General features: G+C 42.9%; 1 protein-coding gene across 1 annotated transcript in view; it reads left to right on the forward strand.

Annotated features, from left to right (window-relative positions):
• Positions 1–18,831, forward strand: part of BBOF1 (basal body orientation factor 1) — a 45,133-nt gene that overhangs the window by 12,627 nt on the left and 13,675 nt on the right. The window contains 6 exon segments of the mRNA XM_017880483.1: positions 1,648–1,791; positions 8,515–8,595; positions 13,648–13,718; positions 15,480–15,624; positions 15,898–16,005; positions 17,289–17,782. Coding sequence (XP_017735972.1) covers positions 1,648–1,791; positions 8,515–8,595; positions 13,648–13,718; positions 15,480–15,624; positions 15,898–16,005; positions 17,289–17,782 — 1,043 coding nt within the window.

The raw sequence follows: 18,831 nt of genomic DNA on the forward strand, positions 1-18,831 counted from the left end.
ATCCACCTGCCTCAGCCTCCCAAAGTGCTGGGATTATAGGCGTGAACCACTGCACCCAGCCCAATTTGCGTTTCTCTTATTCAGAGGTAGATTGGAAGGCAATTTGCATTTCTTTTTTTTTTTTCTTTTTTTTTGAGTCTCGCTCTGTCACCCAAGCTGGAGTGCACTGGCCAGATCTCAGCTCACTGCAAGCTCTGCCTCCTGGGTTTACACCATTCTCCTGCCTCAGCCTCCCGAGTAGCTGGGACTACAGGCACCTGCCACCTCGCCCGGCTAGTTTTTTGTATTTTTTAGTAGAGACGGGGTTTCACCATGTTAGCCAGGATGGTCTCAATCTCCTGACGTTGTGATCCGCCCGTCTCGGCCTCCCAAAGTGCTGGGATTACAGGCTTGAGCCACCGCGCCCGGCCTTGCATTTCTTTTAGTACCTTTTGTTCATTTGTTGTTATTGGCCTTTCCTTCTTCCCCACTTATTTTCTCTGTTCTCTTACTTTCTCTTCCCTTTCCTCCTCCTGTTTCTCCTTTTCTTCCTCTCTTCTTTTATGTCTCTTTCCCCTTTTCTCCCTCCTCCTTCTTCCTCATCCTCCTTCTTCCTCATCCTCCTTCTTCCTCATCCTCCTTCTTCCTCATCCTCCTTCTTCCTCTTCCCTTCCTCTTTATTTTTATTTTTATTTTTTTGAGACGGAGTCTCGCTCTGTGGCCCAGGCTGGAGTGCAGTGGCTGGATCTCAGCTCACTGCAAGCTCCGCCTCCCAGGTTTACGCCATTCTCCTGCCTCAGCCTCCCAAGTAGCTGGGACTACAGGCGCCCGCCACCTCACCTGGCTAATTTTTTATATTTTTTAGTAGAGACGGGGTTTCACCGTGTTAGCCAGGATGGTCTCGATCTCCTGACCTTGTGATCCGCCCGTCTCGGCCTCCCAAAGTGCTGGGATTACAGGCTTGAGCCACCGCGCCCAGCCCTCCCTTCCTCTTTATTTATTAGGGATATTTACCACTCTCCCTTTGACTCCTAGCTAATTAATTTTAACTAGTTTGGGATGTTATTTATATTAGAGATAAAAGGTGTGTTTAGTCTTCTCATATCCCTTTTTAATAAACATCTGCATTTTTTCCTTTCTGTACAATCAGCCTTTTCCAAAATTTTTTCTTATTCATACAAATGGTATCTTTTTACAGAAATGAAAACTTTATGCAAAAATAAAAGGGGGGCTGGGCATGGTGGCTCACGCCTGTAATTTCAGTACTTTGGGAGGCCAAGGCGGGTGGATCACCTGAGGTCAGGAGTTCAAGACCAGCCTGACCAACATTGTGAAACCCCCGTCTCTACTAAAAAATACAAAAATTAGCTGGGCATGGTGGCAGGCACCTGTAATCCCAGCTACTCGGGAGGCTGAGGCAGGGAGAATTGCTTGAATCTAGGAGGGCAGAGGTTGCAGTGAGCTGAGATCACGCCACTACACTCCAGGCTGGGTGAGAGAGTCAGACTCCGTCTAAAAAAATAATAATAATAAAATACAAATAGAAAAAAAAAAAAGGGGGTATTTCTTCAAAGAAGATATGCAAATGGCTTAAGGCTTCAAATAAAACATGACTCTGTGGGACTTCTGTTCTTTTTCCTAACTCGTTTACCTCTTTTTTGAATACAGGAACAAAAGTATACCAGGCAAATCAATGAACTAGAGGGACAGTTCCATCAAAAAGCCAAAGAAATTGGCATGATTCACACAGAGCTGAAAGCAGTAAGACAATTCCAGAGGAGAAAAATCCAAGTGGAGAGAGAGTTAGATGATGTAAGTTTCATTCCTTTTTTACAAAAAGGAAATTAGAATTAACTATTTAATGCCTACAGAAGCCTTCACAAACATTTACTCCTGTGAGACAGCAAAGAATTCTCTTTGACATTTTAGAAATTATTTGAGAGAAAAAGGAGAAGACAGACTGGATGCCAAAGGTCTTGACTTTAGACTTCTCTTTTTCTAAGCACTGATTTCTTTGGGAACTCACCAAATCTCAGCCAACACATCCTCCTATGTTTATCAGCAGGTAAACCTTTGGATTGACTTCAGTAAGAAACAAACCAGAAGTTCTTACAAAACCTCAGGGGAAAAGTAGCAGACTTCTAAATAAAAATGTTTAGGCTGATGAATGATAGTTTTAGAGAAATTTAGAAGGCTCTATGGTAGGGATCAGTGGGGTGAGAAACACTGAGTACTTTCAGAAAATTTATGTTACCTTGCTGTGCTCTTTCTCTTACTTTCCTTGGCTTGGAATATAGTTTTATTACATTATTGATAATTCAATAAGTGGCACAGGTGAGTGCCAGGAACAAGTAGCTGAAATCAGCTTTGTAACTACAGGCAAGTTACTTAACTTTTCTATACCTTGGTTTTCTTATCTGTAAAATGGGATAGTAAGAGCTAGTATCTCAGCCAGGCATGGTGGCTTATGCCTGTAATCCCAGCACTTTGGAGGCCAAGGTAGGGGAATCTCTTGAGGCCAAGAGTTCAAGACTAGCCTAGGCAACATAGTGAAATCCCACCTCTACAAAAAATTTTTTTAAATTAGCCAGGCATGGTAGCTCATGCCTGTAGTTCCAGCAACTTGGGAGGCTGAGGTGGGAGGATCACTTGAACCCAGGAGATTGAGGCTGCAGTGTGCTGTGATTACACTACTACACTCCAGCCTGGGTGACAGAATGAAACCATGTCTCAAAAATAAAGTAAAATAAGAGTTACTATTTTATAGAATTGTTATAGGATTAAATGAGTTAATATACGTAAAGTGCATAAAATAACATGTCACATGGTAAAAATTATATAAACAGTGGTGTGCAGCTCTCTGTTAAAATAAAAAAGGGTCAGGGCCGGGCGCGGTGGCTCAGCCTGTAATTTCCAGCACTTTGGTGAGCCGAGCGGCGGATCACGAGGTCAGGAGATCGAGACCATCCTGGGCCTACACGGGTGAAACCCCGTCTCTAGTAAAAAATACAAAAAAACTAGCGGGCGCAGGTGGCAGGCGCCTGTAGTCCAGCTACTCGGGAGGGCTGGAGGCAGGAAGAATGGTTTTCGTGAACCGGGAAGGCGGAGCTTTGCAGTGAGCCGAGTCTTGGCCCACTGCACTCAGTTCTGGGTGAACAGAGCGAGACTCTGTCTCAAAAAAAAAAAAATAAAAATAAAAAATAATAAATAAATAAAGTAATAAAAAAGGTCTTTGATTGTAGCATTTGCTGATTCTCTTGGAGGAAATACTTTTAGTATAGCACAGGTTACAGTCATCTGTCTTAAGGCTTTGATTGGGAGCTGAGGATCTGCTTCAAGGAGGCACACTCAAGCTGACTGTAAGTTGTTTGCTGGTGATAGTGGGAGACCTCTCCTCCTATGAGCCTTTTTTTTTTTTTTTTTGACACCGGGCGTCTTACTCCATCACCCAGGCTGGGAGTGCAGTGGCAAGATTTCAGCTCCCTGCAACCTCCGCCTCCTGGGTTCAAGCGACTTCTCGCGCCTTCAGCGCTCCTAGTACTGGGGATTACAGGTGGTATGCCAACACAAAAGGGCTTAATTTTGTATTTTTTTTTTTTTTTTTTTTCTGTAGGAGTCAGGGTTTTCCCACCGTGTTGGTAAAGGGCTTGGGTCTGGAACTCCTTGACCTCAAGTGGTTCTGGCCACCTCGACCCCCAAAAGTGCTTGGATACAGGAGGTAAGGCCACTACGCTCAGGCATATGGGCCCTTTTATAAAACTTGGTTGAGTGTTTCTCATGACTGGAGTTGGGATTGACTTCACCCAGAGTAAATAATCTGAGGCAAGATCTAGACAGAAGCTATCTTTTTCATGACCCTAACTTCAAAGTCACATAGCATCACTTCTACCATATTTTATTATTAATAGTTAAAAGTGAATCCTTAAGTCTGGCCCACATTCCTTAGCAGTGGGGAATTAGGTTCCATCATTTGATCATTTTGAAGGGAAAAAGTGTCAAAGAACTGTGACATATTTTTAAAACTACCATACACTACAGTCAGTGTATACGCAAGCTACAGATACTTTTAAAATATCACAGGCTTTTTTTTTTTTTTTTTTGAGAAGTCTTGCTGTGTCGCCCACGCTAGAGTGCAGTGGCGCGATCTCAGCTCACTGCAACCTCCACCTCCTGGGTTCAAGCGATTTTGGTGCTCAGCCTCCCAAGTAACAGGGACTATAGGTGCATGTCACCGTGCTAAGCTAATTTTTTGTATTTTTAGTAGAGACAAGGTTTCTCCATGTTGGCCAGGCTGGTCAAGAATTCCTGGCCTCAGGTGATCCGCCTGCCTCGGCCTTCCAAAGTGCTGGGGTTACGGGCATGAGCCACTGCACCTGGCCTAAAATATCACAGTTCTGATCATATCCTTCAAGAGTTGTCTTTAGGTGGGGCACAGTGGCTCACACCTGTAATCCTAGCACTTTGGGAGGCCGAGGCAGGTGGATCATCTGAGATTTGAGACCAGCCTGTCCAACATGGTGAAACCCTGTCTCTACTAAAAAATAGAAAAATTAGTTAGGCATGGTGGCATGTGCCTGTAGTCCCAGCTCTCCAGAGGCTGAGGCAGGAGAATTGCTTGAACCTGGGAGGCGGAGGTTACAGTGAGCCAAGATCACGCCACTGCACTCCAGCCTGGGTAACAGAGTGAGACTCTGTCTCAAATAAAAATAAAAAAGTAAAATAAAAAAGAGCTGTCTTTAGTGTTTCTCCACTGTAAACAGAATATTGTCCACACACCTTAATGTTAAAGTCAAGACCCTGTACCTGTCTGGGAACATTATTATCTCCTTTTACTACATCACCCACCCACCTCCATAATTCCTGTAATTCACCCAAAATAGATATTCATTAATCCCTGAAATCTTGTCTCTTTGCTACATTGTTCACACTGTTTTTATCTGGAATATATTCCTAGTAGGTCTTTGCCCATTAAAATATTATCTTTCTTTTTCTTTTTTTTTTTTTTGAGACGGAGTTTCACTCTGTTGCCTAGGCTGGAGTGCAGTGGTGCGATCTCAGCTCACTGCAACCTCTGCTTCCCAGGTTCAAGTGATTCTCCTGCCTCAGCCTTCCGAGTAGCTGGGACTATAGGCACGTGCCACTACATCTGGCTAACTTTTTGTATTTTTTAGTACAGGTTGGCCAGGATGGTCTCGATCTCCTGACCTCATTATCTGCCTGCCTCAGCCTCCCAAAGTGCTGGGATTACAGGCATGAGCCACCACACCTGGCCTCTTTTTTTTTTTTTTCTTGAGACAGAGTCTTGCTCGGTCACCCAGGTTGGAGTGCAGTGGTGCAGTCATGGCTCACCTCAGCCTCTACTTCCCTGGGCTCAAGTGATCCTCTTATTTCAGGCTCCTCAGCAGCTAGTACTACAGGCAGGTACCACCACACCTGGCTGATTTTTTTCTTTTTTTTTGGAGATGGGGTTTCGCTCTTGCCGAGGCTGGTCTCAAACTCCTGGGCTCAAACAGTCTGCCTGCCTGGGCCTCCCAAAGTGCTAGGCTTATAGGCATGAGCCACCATGCCCAGCCACCTGTCTTTCAAAGTCTCAGCTCAAATTCATGTTCTCCATGAGGCCTTCCCCTAGAGTCCTGTTTCAAAGTAATGATTTTCGGCCAGGCGTGGTGGCTGATGCCTGTAATCCCAGCACTTTGGGATGCTGAGGCAGGTGGATCACCTGAGGTCTGGAGTTCGAGACTAGCCTGACCAACATGGAGAAACCCTGTCTCTACTAAAAATACAAAATTAGCTGGGCCTGGTGTGGCACATGCCTGTAATCCCAGCTACTCAGGAGGATGAGGCAGGAGAATCGCTTGAACCTGGGAGGCAGAGGTTGCAGTGAGCTGAGATCGCACCATTGCACTCCAGCCTGGGCAACAAGAGCAAAACTCCATTTCAAAAAAAAAAAAAGTAATAATTTTCATTTCTGTGTGTATCCATAGCATTTTCTATCTGTTTTATACCACTTAGCCCCATTTCGACTTTTTTATCTTGTCTTTTTATGTACCTAAAGATATTGTCTTGATATTACATTTATTTATCATTTATCTTATCTCCCCTAATAGATTGCACTCATTTAAGGCATGAATGGTGTTGTCCTTTGTATTCATTGAAATACAAGATACACAGTAATGTTGAATCAATCTTCGTTAAATGCTGAGTGGGTCTTTTGTTAAAAACATAAATGAAGGAATGTCAAGTTTTCTGGAAGGAATACAAGTTATGTTTTATATGAAAATGCTGTAGATTGAATCAACATAATTAACTTTTCACAAACTCTTAAAATAGCCTATGTACAGGTATACATTCTGAATCAAAATGAATTAAGAACTAGTTGTGCATATTCAAGTATGCCAGGATGTAATTTTTTTTAAGAACAGTGTTGCCACCTAGTGGAGAAATAGATTTCAGACCTTTCAAAGTGGGCCGCTGAGGAAGGCTTAAAATTCAAAAGATATTGGATTATGGGAAAAAATAAGGTGGTTCTGTGGAATCCCAAATGTAGCAGAATTGTGGCAGGTGTGAGGGCGCATGAATTTTAAATTAGGAGGTATACATTAGGGAAGAAAATTAATTATACTGTGTATATATAATTCATTATACAAATTACAAAGAGAACTATTAAATTGAGATTCTCATAAGGTATTCAAGATATGTTTTAACGAAAAAAATTATTTCTGGCTGGGCACAGTGGCTCATGCCTGTAATAACAGCACTTTCAGAGGCTAAGGTGGGAAGCACACTTGAGCCCAGGAGTTCAAGACCAGCCTAGGCCACGTGGCAAAACACCATCTCTACAAAAAAATCACTGCACTCCAGCCTGGGCAACAGAGCCAGATCCTGTCTCCAAAAAAAGAAAAAAAAAGAAAGAAATGAAAAATTAAAAAATGATTTCCATATACCTGATTAACAGAAGAAGCATATATTGCATATGTTGTTAGATTGCAGTTATTATTTTAAAAATAGTTTTAATCTTCTTTTGACAAAATGATAATACTCATTACAGCAAATTTAGTTTGGCTGATAAAATTAGAAAATAAAAATACTCCATCCCTTATAATTACACTATGTAACCATTGTATAGTTTCTTTTTTCCTCTGCTGTAGAAACATCTAAAAATAACTATGTGTTATTTTATAAAAGTGAAGTCATGATATAAATTGTTAACCTGATTTTCACTTTATATATTGTGAACAAGTTTTTCAATGCCATTAAACATTTTCTGCAAAATTTTTTCAGTAGATGCATGGAATTCCATTGGGTAGATATATCTTAATTTATTGATCGGTTGCTTGCTGTTGGACATTTGGACTTTTTCCTCATTTTCACTATTGTAAACTGTGGGGATCATCTAAGGAATGAAATCTTTTTCTATATCTTTAGTTTTGTTTTTGTTTTTTTGAGACAGAGTTTCACTTTTATTGCCCAGGTTGGAGTGCAATGGCACAATTGGCTCACTGCAACTTCTGCCTCCCGGGTTCAAGCAATTCTTCTGCCTCAGCCTCCCAAGTAGCTGGGATTACAGGCATGTGGCACCACACCTGGCTGTTTTTTTTGTATTTAGTAGAGACGGGGGTTTCACCATGTTGGTCAGACTGGTCTTGAACTCCTGACCTCGGGTGATCCTCTGCCTCGGCCTCCCAAAGTGCCGAGATTGCAGGTGTGAGCCACTGTACCTGGCCTATATCTTTAGTTTTTAGGATAACTTCTTAGTAGAATTTATGGTTTAATGAACATGAACTCTTAAAGGTTTGTGATCTGTGCTGCCTACTTATCCTTTGAAAGCTTTATTAATTTATAGATTTTTGAGGGAGTCTAATGGTAGATGAAAAATCCATCTCCACATACCATGAGATAGTAGATATTTTTATAAACTTGTATGTTGATACTAATTTTGAAAGTCTTGTTAATGTTGTCTCTCTCTCTCTCTTCCAAAACATCTTTTTTTTTTGAGATTAATCTCGCTCTGTTGCCCAGGTTGGAGCAATCTGGGCTCACTGCAGTCTCTGCCTCCTGGGCCCAAATGATTCTCCCACCTCAGCCTCAGTTCTGGAGTAGCTGGAACTATAGGTGTGCACCACCACATTCAGCTAATTTTTGTATTTTTTGTAGACAGGGTTTAGCCATGTTGCCCAGGCTGGTCTCAAACTTCTTCAAGCAATCTGCCCATCTTAGCCTCCCAAAGTGCTGGGATTACAGGTGTGAGGCACTGTGCTCAGCCTCCTAATATTTTTGAACCATCATTGACTGCAGTTATCTGAAACTGCAAAAAGTGAAACTGCACATAAGGGGGACTACTGTACTAATGTTATCAATCTGTAGAAGATTGAGGGAAATTTGGTACTCAGAGGCAGGAACACAGATTTTTTTCTGTGTGTTCAGGATTAAGAGGTAATGTATAACAGAAAACGTTTCCTTATTGATAATTTCTGAGTATATGCCCAATGAACCCCATTTTCTATTGACCATTTTTGTTTGTTATTTTAATTTTAGCTGAAGGAGAATTTAAGAAACACAGAGCGGATACATCAGGAGACTCTTAGAAGACTGGAAAGCAGATTTTTTGAAGAAAAGGTACAGATTATTAGGGTTAATTTAAAATGTTTTGTTTACTAGAGCAAATAAGTGTATTTACATGCATTCTGAAACATCAACCTTCCATTTGGTATCTTAATAGAAGATTAGAAGATTGTTACTAAATTATAGCACAATAAAATCAGGGAAAATAAAACCTTCTAGAAATCTCAATATGTAGTCCTTGTTTTCATTCCCATTCAGAAATTCTTGTCCTCTTCTGAAGGCTTTGGGACATGTCTCCCTCAGCTTGATACTCCCCTGGTAAGACTCCATTATATAGGGAATGTACTCCATTATATAGGGAAGATGGGAGTGGAGAAGTCACTCTCATATGTGTGCAAAGATGTTTCCTTAGTCAAGCTGAGCTAAAGATGCTAATAAAAGGCCGGGCACGGTGGTTCACACCTGTAATCCCAGCATTTTGGGAGGCCGAGGTGGGTGGATCATCTGAGGTCAGGAGTTTGAGACCAGCCTGACCCTATCTCTACAAAAATACAAAAATTAGCCAGGCGTGGTGGCACGTGCCTGTAGTCCCAGCTACTCAGGAGGCTGAGGCAGGAGAATCGCTTGAACTTAGGAGGCAGAGGTTGCAGTGAGGCGAGATTGCACCACTGCACTCCATCCTGGGTGGTAGAGCAAGACTCCTTCTCAAAAAAAAAGTTCTTTAGCACAAGACAGCTTCCAACTTTTTCTGCGTTTCTGAAGTTAACTCTCCAAATTGTGGGAAGTACATTGGAACACTTCTACAGAATCCTTTCAGAGGATTCTTGGTTGTTCTTTAATCTTTTCTTTAATTTTTTTATTCTTAGGAAAGAATTAAATAGATTCTTTCAGAAATTGGTAGGAATGTAGGCACTTGAGGGTGGGGCAAATGAGGTTTTGTTTGGTTACTTGTTTGTTTGTTTGTTTGTTTGAGACAGGGTCTTACTCTGTCGCCCAGACTGGAGTGCAGTGGCGCAGTCACAGCTCACTGCAGCCTTGACCTCCACCTCCTGGATTCAAGCAATCCTCCTACCTCAGCCTCCTAAGTAGTTGGGGCTACAGGCATGTATCATCACACCTAGCTAATTTTTATTTTTTGTAGAAATGAGGTCTTGCTGGGCCTGGCGTGGTGGCTCATGCCTGTAATCCCAGCACTTTGGGAGGCCAGGGTGGGTGGATCATTTGAGGCCAGGAGTTTGAGACCAGCCTGGCCAACATGGTGAAACCTCATCTCTACTAAAAATACAAAAATTAGCCAGGCATGGTGGTGTGCACCTGTAATCCCAGCTACTCAGGAGGCTGAGGCAGGAGAATTGCTTGAACCCCAGAGGCAGTGGTTGCAGTGAACCAAGACTACTCCACTGCACTCCATCCTGGGTGATAAAGCGAGACTGTCTCAAATAACAACAACAACAACAACAACAACAAACTGAAATGGGGTCTCACTGTGTTGCTGGTCTTGAACTCCTGGGCTCCAGCAGTCCTTCCACCTTGACCTCCCAAAGTGTTGGGATTACAGGCATGAGCCACCATGCCCTGCTCCTATGGGGTTTAGATAAAAGGAATTGCTATAGAAAGTGGCTCTAGGTTTCCAGTTTGTGTATGGAATAACCAGAAAGAAATGGGGCAAGAGCAGCACCCTGGGGCTTTCCCTCTGAGACCCTCCCTGGCACTGTCAGGAACGGAAACCCTCGGGAATAGGCTGTTCTCAGGAGCCTATTCCACCCTAATCTTGATCTCTTTTCTATTTGGTGTAGAAAATAAAGGTTAGAAAGAGTTGATCAGTTTACAGAATACCCGAGTAACAGTGCTTATGTAAACATGATTTTTATATATGAGAGCAGATGGCTGCTGACCTTTCCTCATGGTTACAAGACAGTTACTGCAGTTTGAAGCTTTGTGTTCAAGACAAGAAGGGAGACTCCAGCTGTGTCTCTCCCTTTTATCTGGAAGCCATAACAACTTGCCCAGAAGCAGCTAGCACATTTCATCTTACATATCACTGACCAGACCATGTTATAAAGAATGCTGGGTGGCACACACTGTCGTCCCACCTACTGTGGAGACTGAGGCTCGAGGATTGCTTGAGCCCAGGAATTCGGGGCTGCAATTATCCATGATTGTGTCACTGTATTCCAGCCTGGATGACAGAGCAAGGCCCTGTTCTCTCTCTCTCTCTCTCGCTCTCTCTCTCTTTCTGTTTCTCTCTCTCTCATACATACACACACACACACTACTGGGAAAGTGAATATTTTGTTTTCCTCGCCACTAGTGGAAGCTGGGAAGGAAAAAGAAGGATGGGAATGAATGTTCACATCACAGTAGGGTCTGCCTTCCCATGTTAGGTGTAAACTTTGTGGATATTTTTCCTGTGCTGGTTTGAGCCCCGATGCTGCTGCTTCATGGCATTGGGCTTTCCAATAGGCCTGTTCATTTACTTCATACCTCAGCATGCCCCAACCGGCCATATAAAGGATTTCCCAGCTCATTGGTGTTTGTTTGATTTTCCCATTTATTTCTTTCTGTTCTTTGAATCACAAAGCCCTGTCCTACATACACACACACACACACACACACACACACACACACACACACATATTTTAAGACAGGGTCTCACTCTGTCACCCAGGCTGGAGTGCAGTGGCATGATCTCGACTCATTGCAACCTCTGCCTCCTGGGTTCAATTGATTCTCCTGCCTCAGCCTTCTGAGTAGCTAATTTTTGTATTTTTAGTAGAGATGGGGTTTCACCATGTTGGCCAGGCTGGTCTCGAACTCCTGACCTCAGGTGACCTGCCCGCTTCGGCCTCCCAAAGTGTAGGATTACAGGCATGAGCCACCACTCCTGGCCTCTACATCCATATTTTTATATTGCTAGTCCCTCTTTCTGGAATGCTGTTCCTCCAGCTCTGGATTATTCTTATTTAGAGCTCATATTATCATTTCTTTAGAGAGAGATTTCCTAAACTCTAATCTAAAATGAGGCTGGGCACAGTGGCTCACGCCTATAATCCTAGCACTTTGAGAGGCCAAGGCTGGTGGATCACTTGAGGACAGGAGTTTGTGACCAGCCTGGTCAACATAGTGAAACCCTGTCTCTACTAAAAACACAAAAATTAGCTGGGCATGGTGGTGCACGCCTGTAGTCCCAGGTACTCGGGAGGCTGAGACATGAGAATCACCTGAACTTGGGAGACAGATGTTGCAGTGAGCCAAGATCATGCCACTGCACTCCAGCCTGGGTGACAGAGTGAGATTCTGTCTCAAAAATAAGAATAAATAAATAATAAAATGACCTCCTCTAGTTACTATCTACCTTATTATCCCATTTATTTTATTGATAGCATTTATCACAGTCTATAAATTATTTGTTTACTTGTTAGGGGACTGTATAGCATCAGATTGCCTGCATATAAATCCCTGCTCTGCCACTTACTAGCTTTGTGACTTTGGGCAAGTCACCAACCTCTTCTCTCTTTTTTTTTTTTTTTTTTTAAGACAGAGTCACCCAGGCTGGAGTGCAGTGGCACAATCATGGCTCACTGCAGCCTCCACCTCCCAGTCTCATACAATCCTCCTGTCTCAGTCTTCCGAGTAGCGGGACCACAGGTACACACTACCATGCCTAATTAAAAAATTTTTTTTTGGCTGGGCATGGTGGCTCACGCCTGTAATCCCAGCACTTTGGGAGGCTGAGGCAGGTGGATCACCTGAGGTCAGGAGTTTAAGACCAGCCTGGCCAACATGCTGAAACCCTGTCTCTACAAAAATACAAACATTAGCTGGGCATGGTGGTAGGTGCCTGTAATCCCAGGTACTCGGGAGGGTGAGGTGGAAGAATCGATCGAACCCGGGGGGCGGAGGTTGCAGTGAGCCGAGACCACGCCATTGTATTTCAGCCTGGGCAACAGAGGGAGACTCCCAGAGATGGGGAGTCCTAGAGCTGGGTTCTAACTCCTGAGCTCCAGTCATCCCACCTTGGCCTCCCAAAGTGCTAGGATTACAAACATGAGCCAGCACGCCCGGCCAACCTTTCTTTGTTTCCTCAGTCCCTGTTTTTGGGCATAATAGTAGTATCTATATTACAGGGTTGCTGTGACAGATAAATGATACATGTAATGTTCTTAAAACTGTTCCTGGCACATAGTAAATGCTCAAAACATGATAATTATTGCTTATTGTTTAGATTTCACCCTAGAATATAAGCTTCATGAGATGAGGGACCTTGTCTGTTTTGTTCACCACAGAATTTCAGTATCTAAAACAATCTGGTAATTATTAGTGCGCATAGTATTCTTTTATTTTTTATTTATTTATTTATTTTATTGAGACGGAGTTTCACTCTTGTTGCCCAGGCTGGAGTGCAGTGGCGCGATCTCGGCTCACTGCAACCTCTGCCTTCCGGGGTCAAGTGATTCTCCTGCCTCAGCCTACCGAGTAGCTGGGATTACAGGCATGTGCCACCATACCCGGGTAATTTTGTATTTTTAGTGGAGATGAGGTTTCTCCATGTTGGTCAGGCTGGTCTTGAACTCCTGACCTCAGGTGATCCACCCGCCTCGGCCTCCCAAAGTGTTGGGATTACAGACGTGAGCCACTGTGCCCGGCCAATGCTGATAGTATTTTGTAGACTGACCAAGCACTTCTAATTTTTATTTTCTATACCAAGTAAAAAAGAAATCAAGATTAGGGTGGAGTAGAGGGAGAGGCTACTGAGAACAGCCTAGTCCTGAGGGCTTCCATTCCTGAATGAATACATGAATAACTCTCATTTCAGTGCATTTAGCAGAAATTCCTCCTGGTTCTGCTTTCCAATATGGAAGTGATTTTTCTCCCCTATTTATATGTCATATTGCTTGCTTAAGTGGGGAAATGGGGCGGTACCCTAAGGTTCCTGTGTTTACACTGTCCTCTTTTTTGGCTCCTCCACCAGTGCTTAGTGCTTGGGAGTTCTTCTTTCAGGTCATGGGGATAGGAGTTTTTTATTTGACATTCTAAAATACTTTTTGATGAGTAAAATTTGTTGTTAGAGGCATAACTATTTAAGCAGCCCATTTTCTTTTTTAGCACCGACTAGAACAAGAGGCTGAAAAGAAGATAATAATGCTGGCAGAGAGAGCCCACCATGAGGCTGTTGTGTAAGAGACTGCTGCCTCCTTTCTGACTCTGATAGCCTCGCTTGCCTCTTTGCTGGTCTGTTTTCTTCTTACCTTCTTGTCTTCCCCCTTCTGTTCTGGCTTACTTGCTTCAAATTTTCTGGTCTACTGTCCCTCACTGTTTTTCTTTGTGTACTCCTACCCGTTTCTCCTCCACTCTTTCTGTGGCAGCAAGGTGTGGTGGGAAGAACCTGGGCTTTGAACTTATTTATTTATTTATTTATTTTATATTTTTGAGATGGAGTCTCGCTCTGTCACCCAGACTGGAGTGCAGCGGCATGATCTCAGCTCACTGCAACCTCTGCCTCCCAAGTTCAGGCGATTCTCATGTCTCAGCCTCCTGAGTAGCTGGGATTACAGGCACCCGCCACCACACCCAGCTAATTGTTGTATTTTTAGTAGAGACAGGGTTTCACCATCTTGGCCAGGCTGGTCTTGAACTCCTGACCTCAAGTGATTCACCCACCTCGGCCTTCCAAAGTGTTGGGATTACAGGCATGAGCCACTGTGCCCAGCCTGAACTTGACTTTGGTTCTCAACATGTATACTAACTAACCATAGGAAGATTTCTTACCTTTTTGTTTGTTTCTTTGTTTTTGAGACAGGGTCTGGCTTTGTCACCCAGGATGGAGTACATTGGCGTGATTGTGGTTCACTGCATCCTCCACCTCCTGGGCTCAAGTGATCCTCCCATGTCAGCCTCCAGAGTAGCTGGGACTACAGGCATGTGCCACCACGCCCAGCTAATTTTTGTATTTTTTGTAGAGACTGGGTTTTACCATGTTGCCCGGGCTGGTCTTGAACTCCTGGGCTCGAGCAATCCACCCGCCTTGGCCTCCCCAAGTGTTGGGATTACAGATGTGAGCCACTGCGCCAAGCCACATTTCTTAACTTTCTTGAAGTTAAATTTCTTCATCTAAAAGTAGGGCTAATTTACTTCTCCCAGTCATCTGAGTTTATAAAAATAAATAGATAATAAAAGCAGGGCTAATAATAGCAATCTTGCAGGGTTGTCATGAGGTATATTAGTGGAAGTATATCTAACTCTCAAGTCTTAATGGTTTATTTCTTGTTCATGGAACAATCCTATGTGGGTCTGGCAGCTCTCCTCCAGAGATGATTCAGGAACCTCGCTGCTTCCTTCTTGCACCTCTGCCATGTTTGAGTTTTTCATGTCCAGTCATGTGGACAGGAAACAGCATGGGAGACTCATACCTGCTCTTAACTGCCTTGGACTAGAAGTAACCTGTCCTTTTTCACTTTATTGATTTATTTATTTTTGAGACAGGGTTTCGTTCTGTCACTGGTGCAGTCATGGCTCACTGCTGTAGCCTTGACTTCTTGGGCTCAAGTGGTTCTCCTTCCTCAGCTACCTGAGTAGCTGCGACAGACTACAGGTGCAAACCACCATGTCTGGCTAATTTTTTAGATTTTCTTAGAGATTGGGTCTCACTGTGTTGCCTAGGCTGGTCTGAAATTCCTAGACTCAAGTGATCCTCCTGTCTCAACCTCCCAAAGTGCTGGGATTATAGATGTGAGCCACTGCATTCAGCCGTTTTCACTTTTTTATTGGGCGAGAACTTAAATTACAAGATTCCCACCTAACTATTGAGTACCCACCATATGCTAAATAAGTGGTGGTCACTATTGCTAATATTGGGGGGTGCAGGTGGTAAAGCAATCATTTTGCTATTTTGGCGATATCTAAAAGACCTGTGTTTTGAGATCTTATATCTATTTCAGGCAATTGAACGACGCTGGAAGAAATGTTTTTAAAGAGAATGTTTATCTCCAGAAAGCCCTGGCATATCACCTGAAGGAAGCTGACGCTCTACAAAAAAACTCCCAGAAGCTGCAAGAGAGTCATACTTTACTTTTACATCAAAAGGTTCCCTCTCATTTAGACTTGGTGTCCTTTTTTTCTTTATTTAAGGATTGGGTTGATAAATACCAAAAATCGAGTGTAATAATGATATATAAGGACAATGAGACCATTTTTCATCTGTCTGGATGATGTACTTTTTTTATCTGTAAAGGTTAAATACTCAATCTTATAATGCTTATAAGAAGCATTAGACTCAACTTTATAAAGAATATATCAGAAACATAAATAAGACCCTTATCCTCTACTACCTTAGAATATTCATTTTTCTTTGCCTAGAGTTGGTCCCTGAGTCACTTAGGAATACATTTAGCTGTGAGTAACAGTCCTGACATCAGTGGCATCACCACACAAGGGTTTATTCTTTCACCTAAAGGAGTCCTGGAGGTAAGCAATCCACAGCAGGAATGGTAGTGCCACAAAGTTAATAGACACTCAGCTCCCTTAACTCTGCTCTGCAACACTTGGCTTACATCCTCAAACTTACCTCACAGCCCAGTGGGGGCTGCTGGAGCTCTAACCATTCCTTTAAATAGCAGGAAGGAAGAAAAAAAGAAAAAAGTGTGCCTTTAAGAGGTCTTTCTGGAAGTCCTACACACATTTCTATTTACATATCATTGACTAGAAAATGGCTATGCTGAACTTCAAGGGAGACTGGGAATTTTCAGATGGACTTAACTGCCTTTCTGAATGAAGTTGGGGTTTTACTACTAAGGAGGAAAGAGAAAGGGAAAATAGATATTGGTATAAGCAACAAGGATATGCCACAGTTTCCAATATAGTTATTAATGTTTTGCTGTATAGTTTATATATGTGTGTGTGTATATATATATGTAGAGAGAGAGAGAGAGAGAGAGAGAGAGAGAGAGACGGAGTCTCATTCTCACCCAGGCTAGAATGCAGTGGCATGATCTTGGCTCACTGCAACCTCTACCTCCTGGGTTCAAGTGATTCTCCTAACTCAGCCTCCTGAGTAGCTGGTACTACAGGCATGCACCACCATGGCGAGCTAATTTTTGTATTTTTTAGTAGAGACAGGGTTTTGCTATGTTGGCCAGGCTGATCTCGAACTCCTGACCTCAGGTGATCTAGCCACGGCCTTCCAAAGCTCCAGGATTACAGGCATGAGCCACCATGCTCAGCCCTTCATTCTTTTTTTATGGCTGCAAGAAAGTTTCTTAATTAGCAAAATTCACAATTAGTAGATTGCCTTCCCAAGTCCCAACAAGGATCCTAGGATGTTTGTTACTCTCTACATACAATACCAAAATATCACCTCAGCCTGGCATAAAACTCAAATCTCATGAAGTAATGGAAATTAGTGAGGAACTTCCTAAGTTCTGGAATGATTAAAAAAAAAAAAATCCGCCAGGCACAGTGGCTCATGCCTGTTACCCTGGCCAAGGCAGGCGGATAGCCTGAGGTCAGGAATTCGAGACCAGCCTAGCAAACATGGTGAAACCCTGTCTCTACTAAAAATGCAAAAATTAGCTGGGTGTGGTGGTGGGCACCTGTAATCCCAGCTACTCAGGAGCCTGAGGTAGAAGAATTGCTTGAACCCAGGATATGGAGGTTGCAGTGAGCTGAGATCGTGCCACTGCACTCCAGCCTGGGCGACAGAGCGAGACTCCATCTCAAAAAAAAAAAAAACACCTCTCTTTCTATTTTAGGAGATCAATGATCTGTTGATTAAGGAAAAGATTATGCAACTTGTCCAGCAGAGATCACAAATCCAAACCCTTCAGAAGAAGGTAGTAAACTTGGAGACTGCTCTGGGTTACATGACCAAAGAGTTTGAGAGTGAAGTTTTAAAACTGCAGCAACACGCAATGATAGAGAACCAAGCAGGTCAGGTAGAAATTGACAAGCTGCAGCACCTTCTTCAGATGAAAGACAGGGAAATGAATCGCGTGAAGAAGCTGGCCAAGAACATACTGGATGAGAGAACAGAAGTGGAAAGATTCTTTTTAGATGCTCTACACCAAGTGAAGCAACAGATCCTAATTAGCAGGAAGCATTATAAGCAGATAGCACAAGCTGCTTTCAATTTAAAAATGAGAGCAGCATGTGCAAGAAGAACAGAATATCCCAAAATCAGAACATTTGATGGCAGAGAGCACAGCACCAATAGTGTGAATCAGGATCTTCTGGAGGCCGAAAAATGGTACTAGCAATACTTTATTATCTTTTCTTGCTGCTAGTTTTGTGTCCTTTACAGAAATGGAAGTCTGAAAAGTTTAGTTTTATAATATTCAAGTATTGAATAGATTTCTCAGTAGGTTACTTGAGGACAGGAACTGACTTACTCATCTTTGTAATCTCTAGGCTTAGCATAGCATGTGGGGCTTTGGATGTATTCATAGTACATTCCCCTCTGTCTCATGATAGAAGTCTTGTTAAGGAGACTATTTGTACCATAGGTTGTTTTTTATTTAAGATATATAAGGTCATTATGTATCTTTTCACTTGTTCCTTTGTTTCCCGTAAATTGGAAATTTGTTATAAAAGCCTGATTAGATTCAGGTGAAAATTTTTTTTTTTTTTTTAAAAGACAGGGGCTCACTATGTTGCCCAGACTGGTCTTGAACTCCTGGCCTCAAGTGATCCTCCTGCCTCAGCCTCTCAAAGTGATGGAATTATAGGCGTGAGCCACTGCATCCAGCCAGGTTAAACATTTTTGATAAGCATACTTTCAGAAATATTTTGTACTATTTTCTTTACTATCCTGAGATGAAATTCATAGGTAATAATATCCAACCATATAATTAAAAAAATTAATATAACAATTATTTGTAGGCCAGGCATGGTGGCTCACACCTGTAATCCCAGCACTTTGGGAGGCCAAGTCGGATGGGTCACTTGAGGCCAGGAGTTCAAGACCAGCCTGGCCAACATGGTGAAACCCTGTCCCATTAAAAATACAAAAATTAGGCTGGGCGTGGTGGCTCACACCTGTAATCCCAGCACTTTGGGAGGCCGAGGAGGGTGGATCACCTGAAGTCAGGAGTTTGAGACCAGCCTTGGCCAACATGGTGAAACCCTGTCTCTACTAAAAATACAAAAATTAGCTGGGTGTGGTAGCACATGCCTGTAATCCTAGCTCCTTGGGAGGCTGAGGCAGGAGAATCGCTTCAATCCAGGAGGTGGAAGTTGCAATGAGCCAAGGTCATGCCATTGCACTCCAGCCTGGGTGACAAGAGCAAAACACTGTCT

Source organism: Rhinopithecus bieti, unplaced genomic scaffold (assembly GCF_001698545.2).
Source record: "Rhinopithecus bieti isolate Rb0 unplaced genomic scaffold, ASM169854v2 scaffold_11380, whole genome shotgun sequence".
NCBI classification, from domain to species: domain Eukaryota; kingdom Metazoa; phylum Chordata; class Mammalia; order Primates; family Cercopithecidae; genus Rhinopithecus; species Rhinopithecus bieti.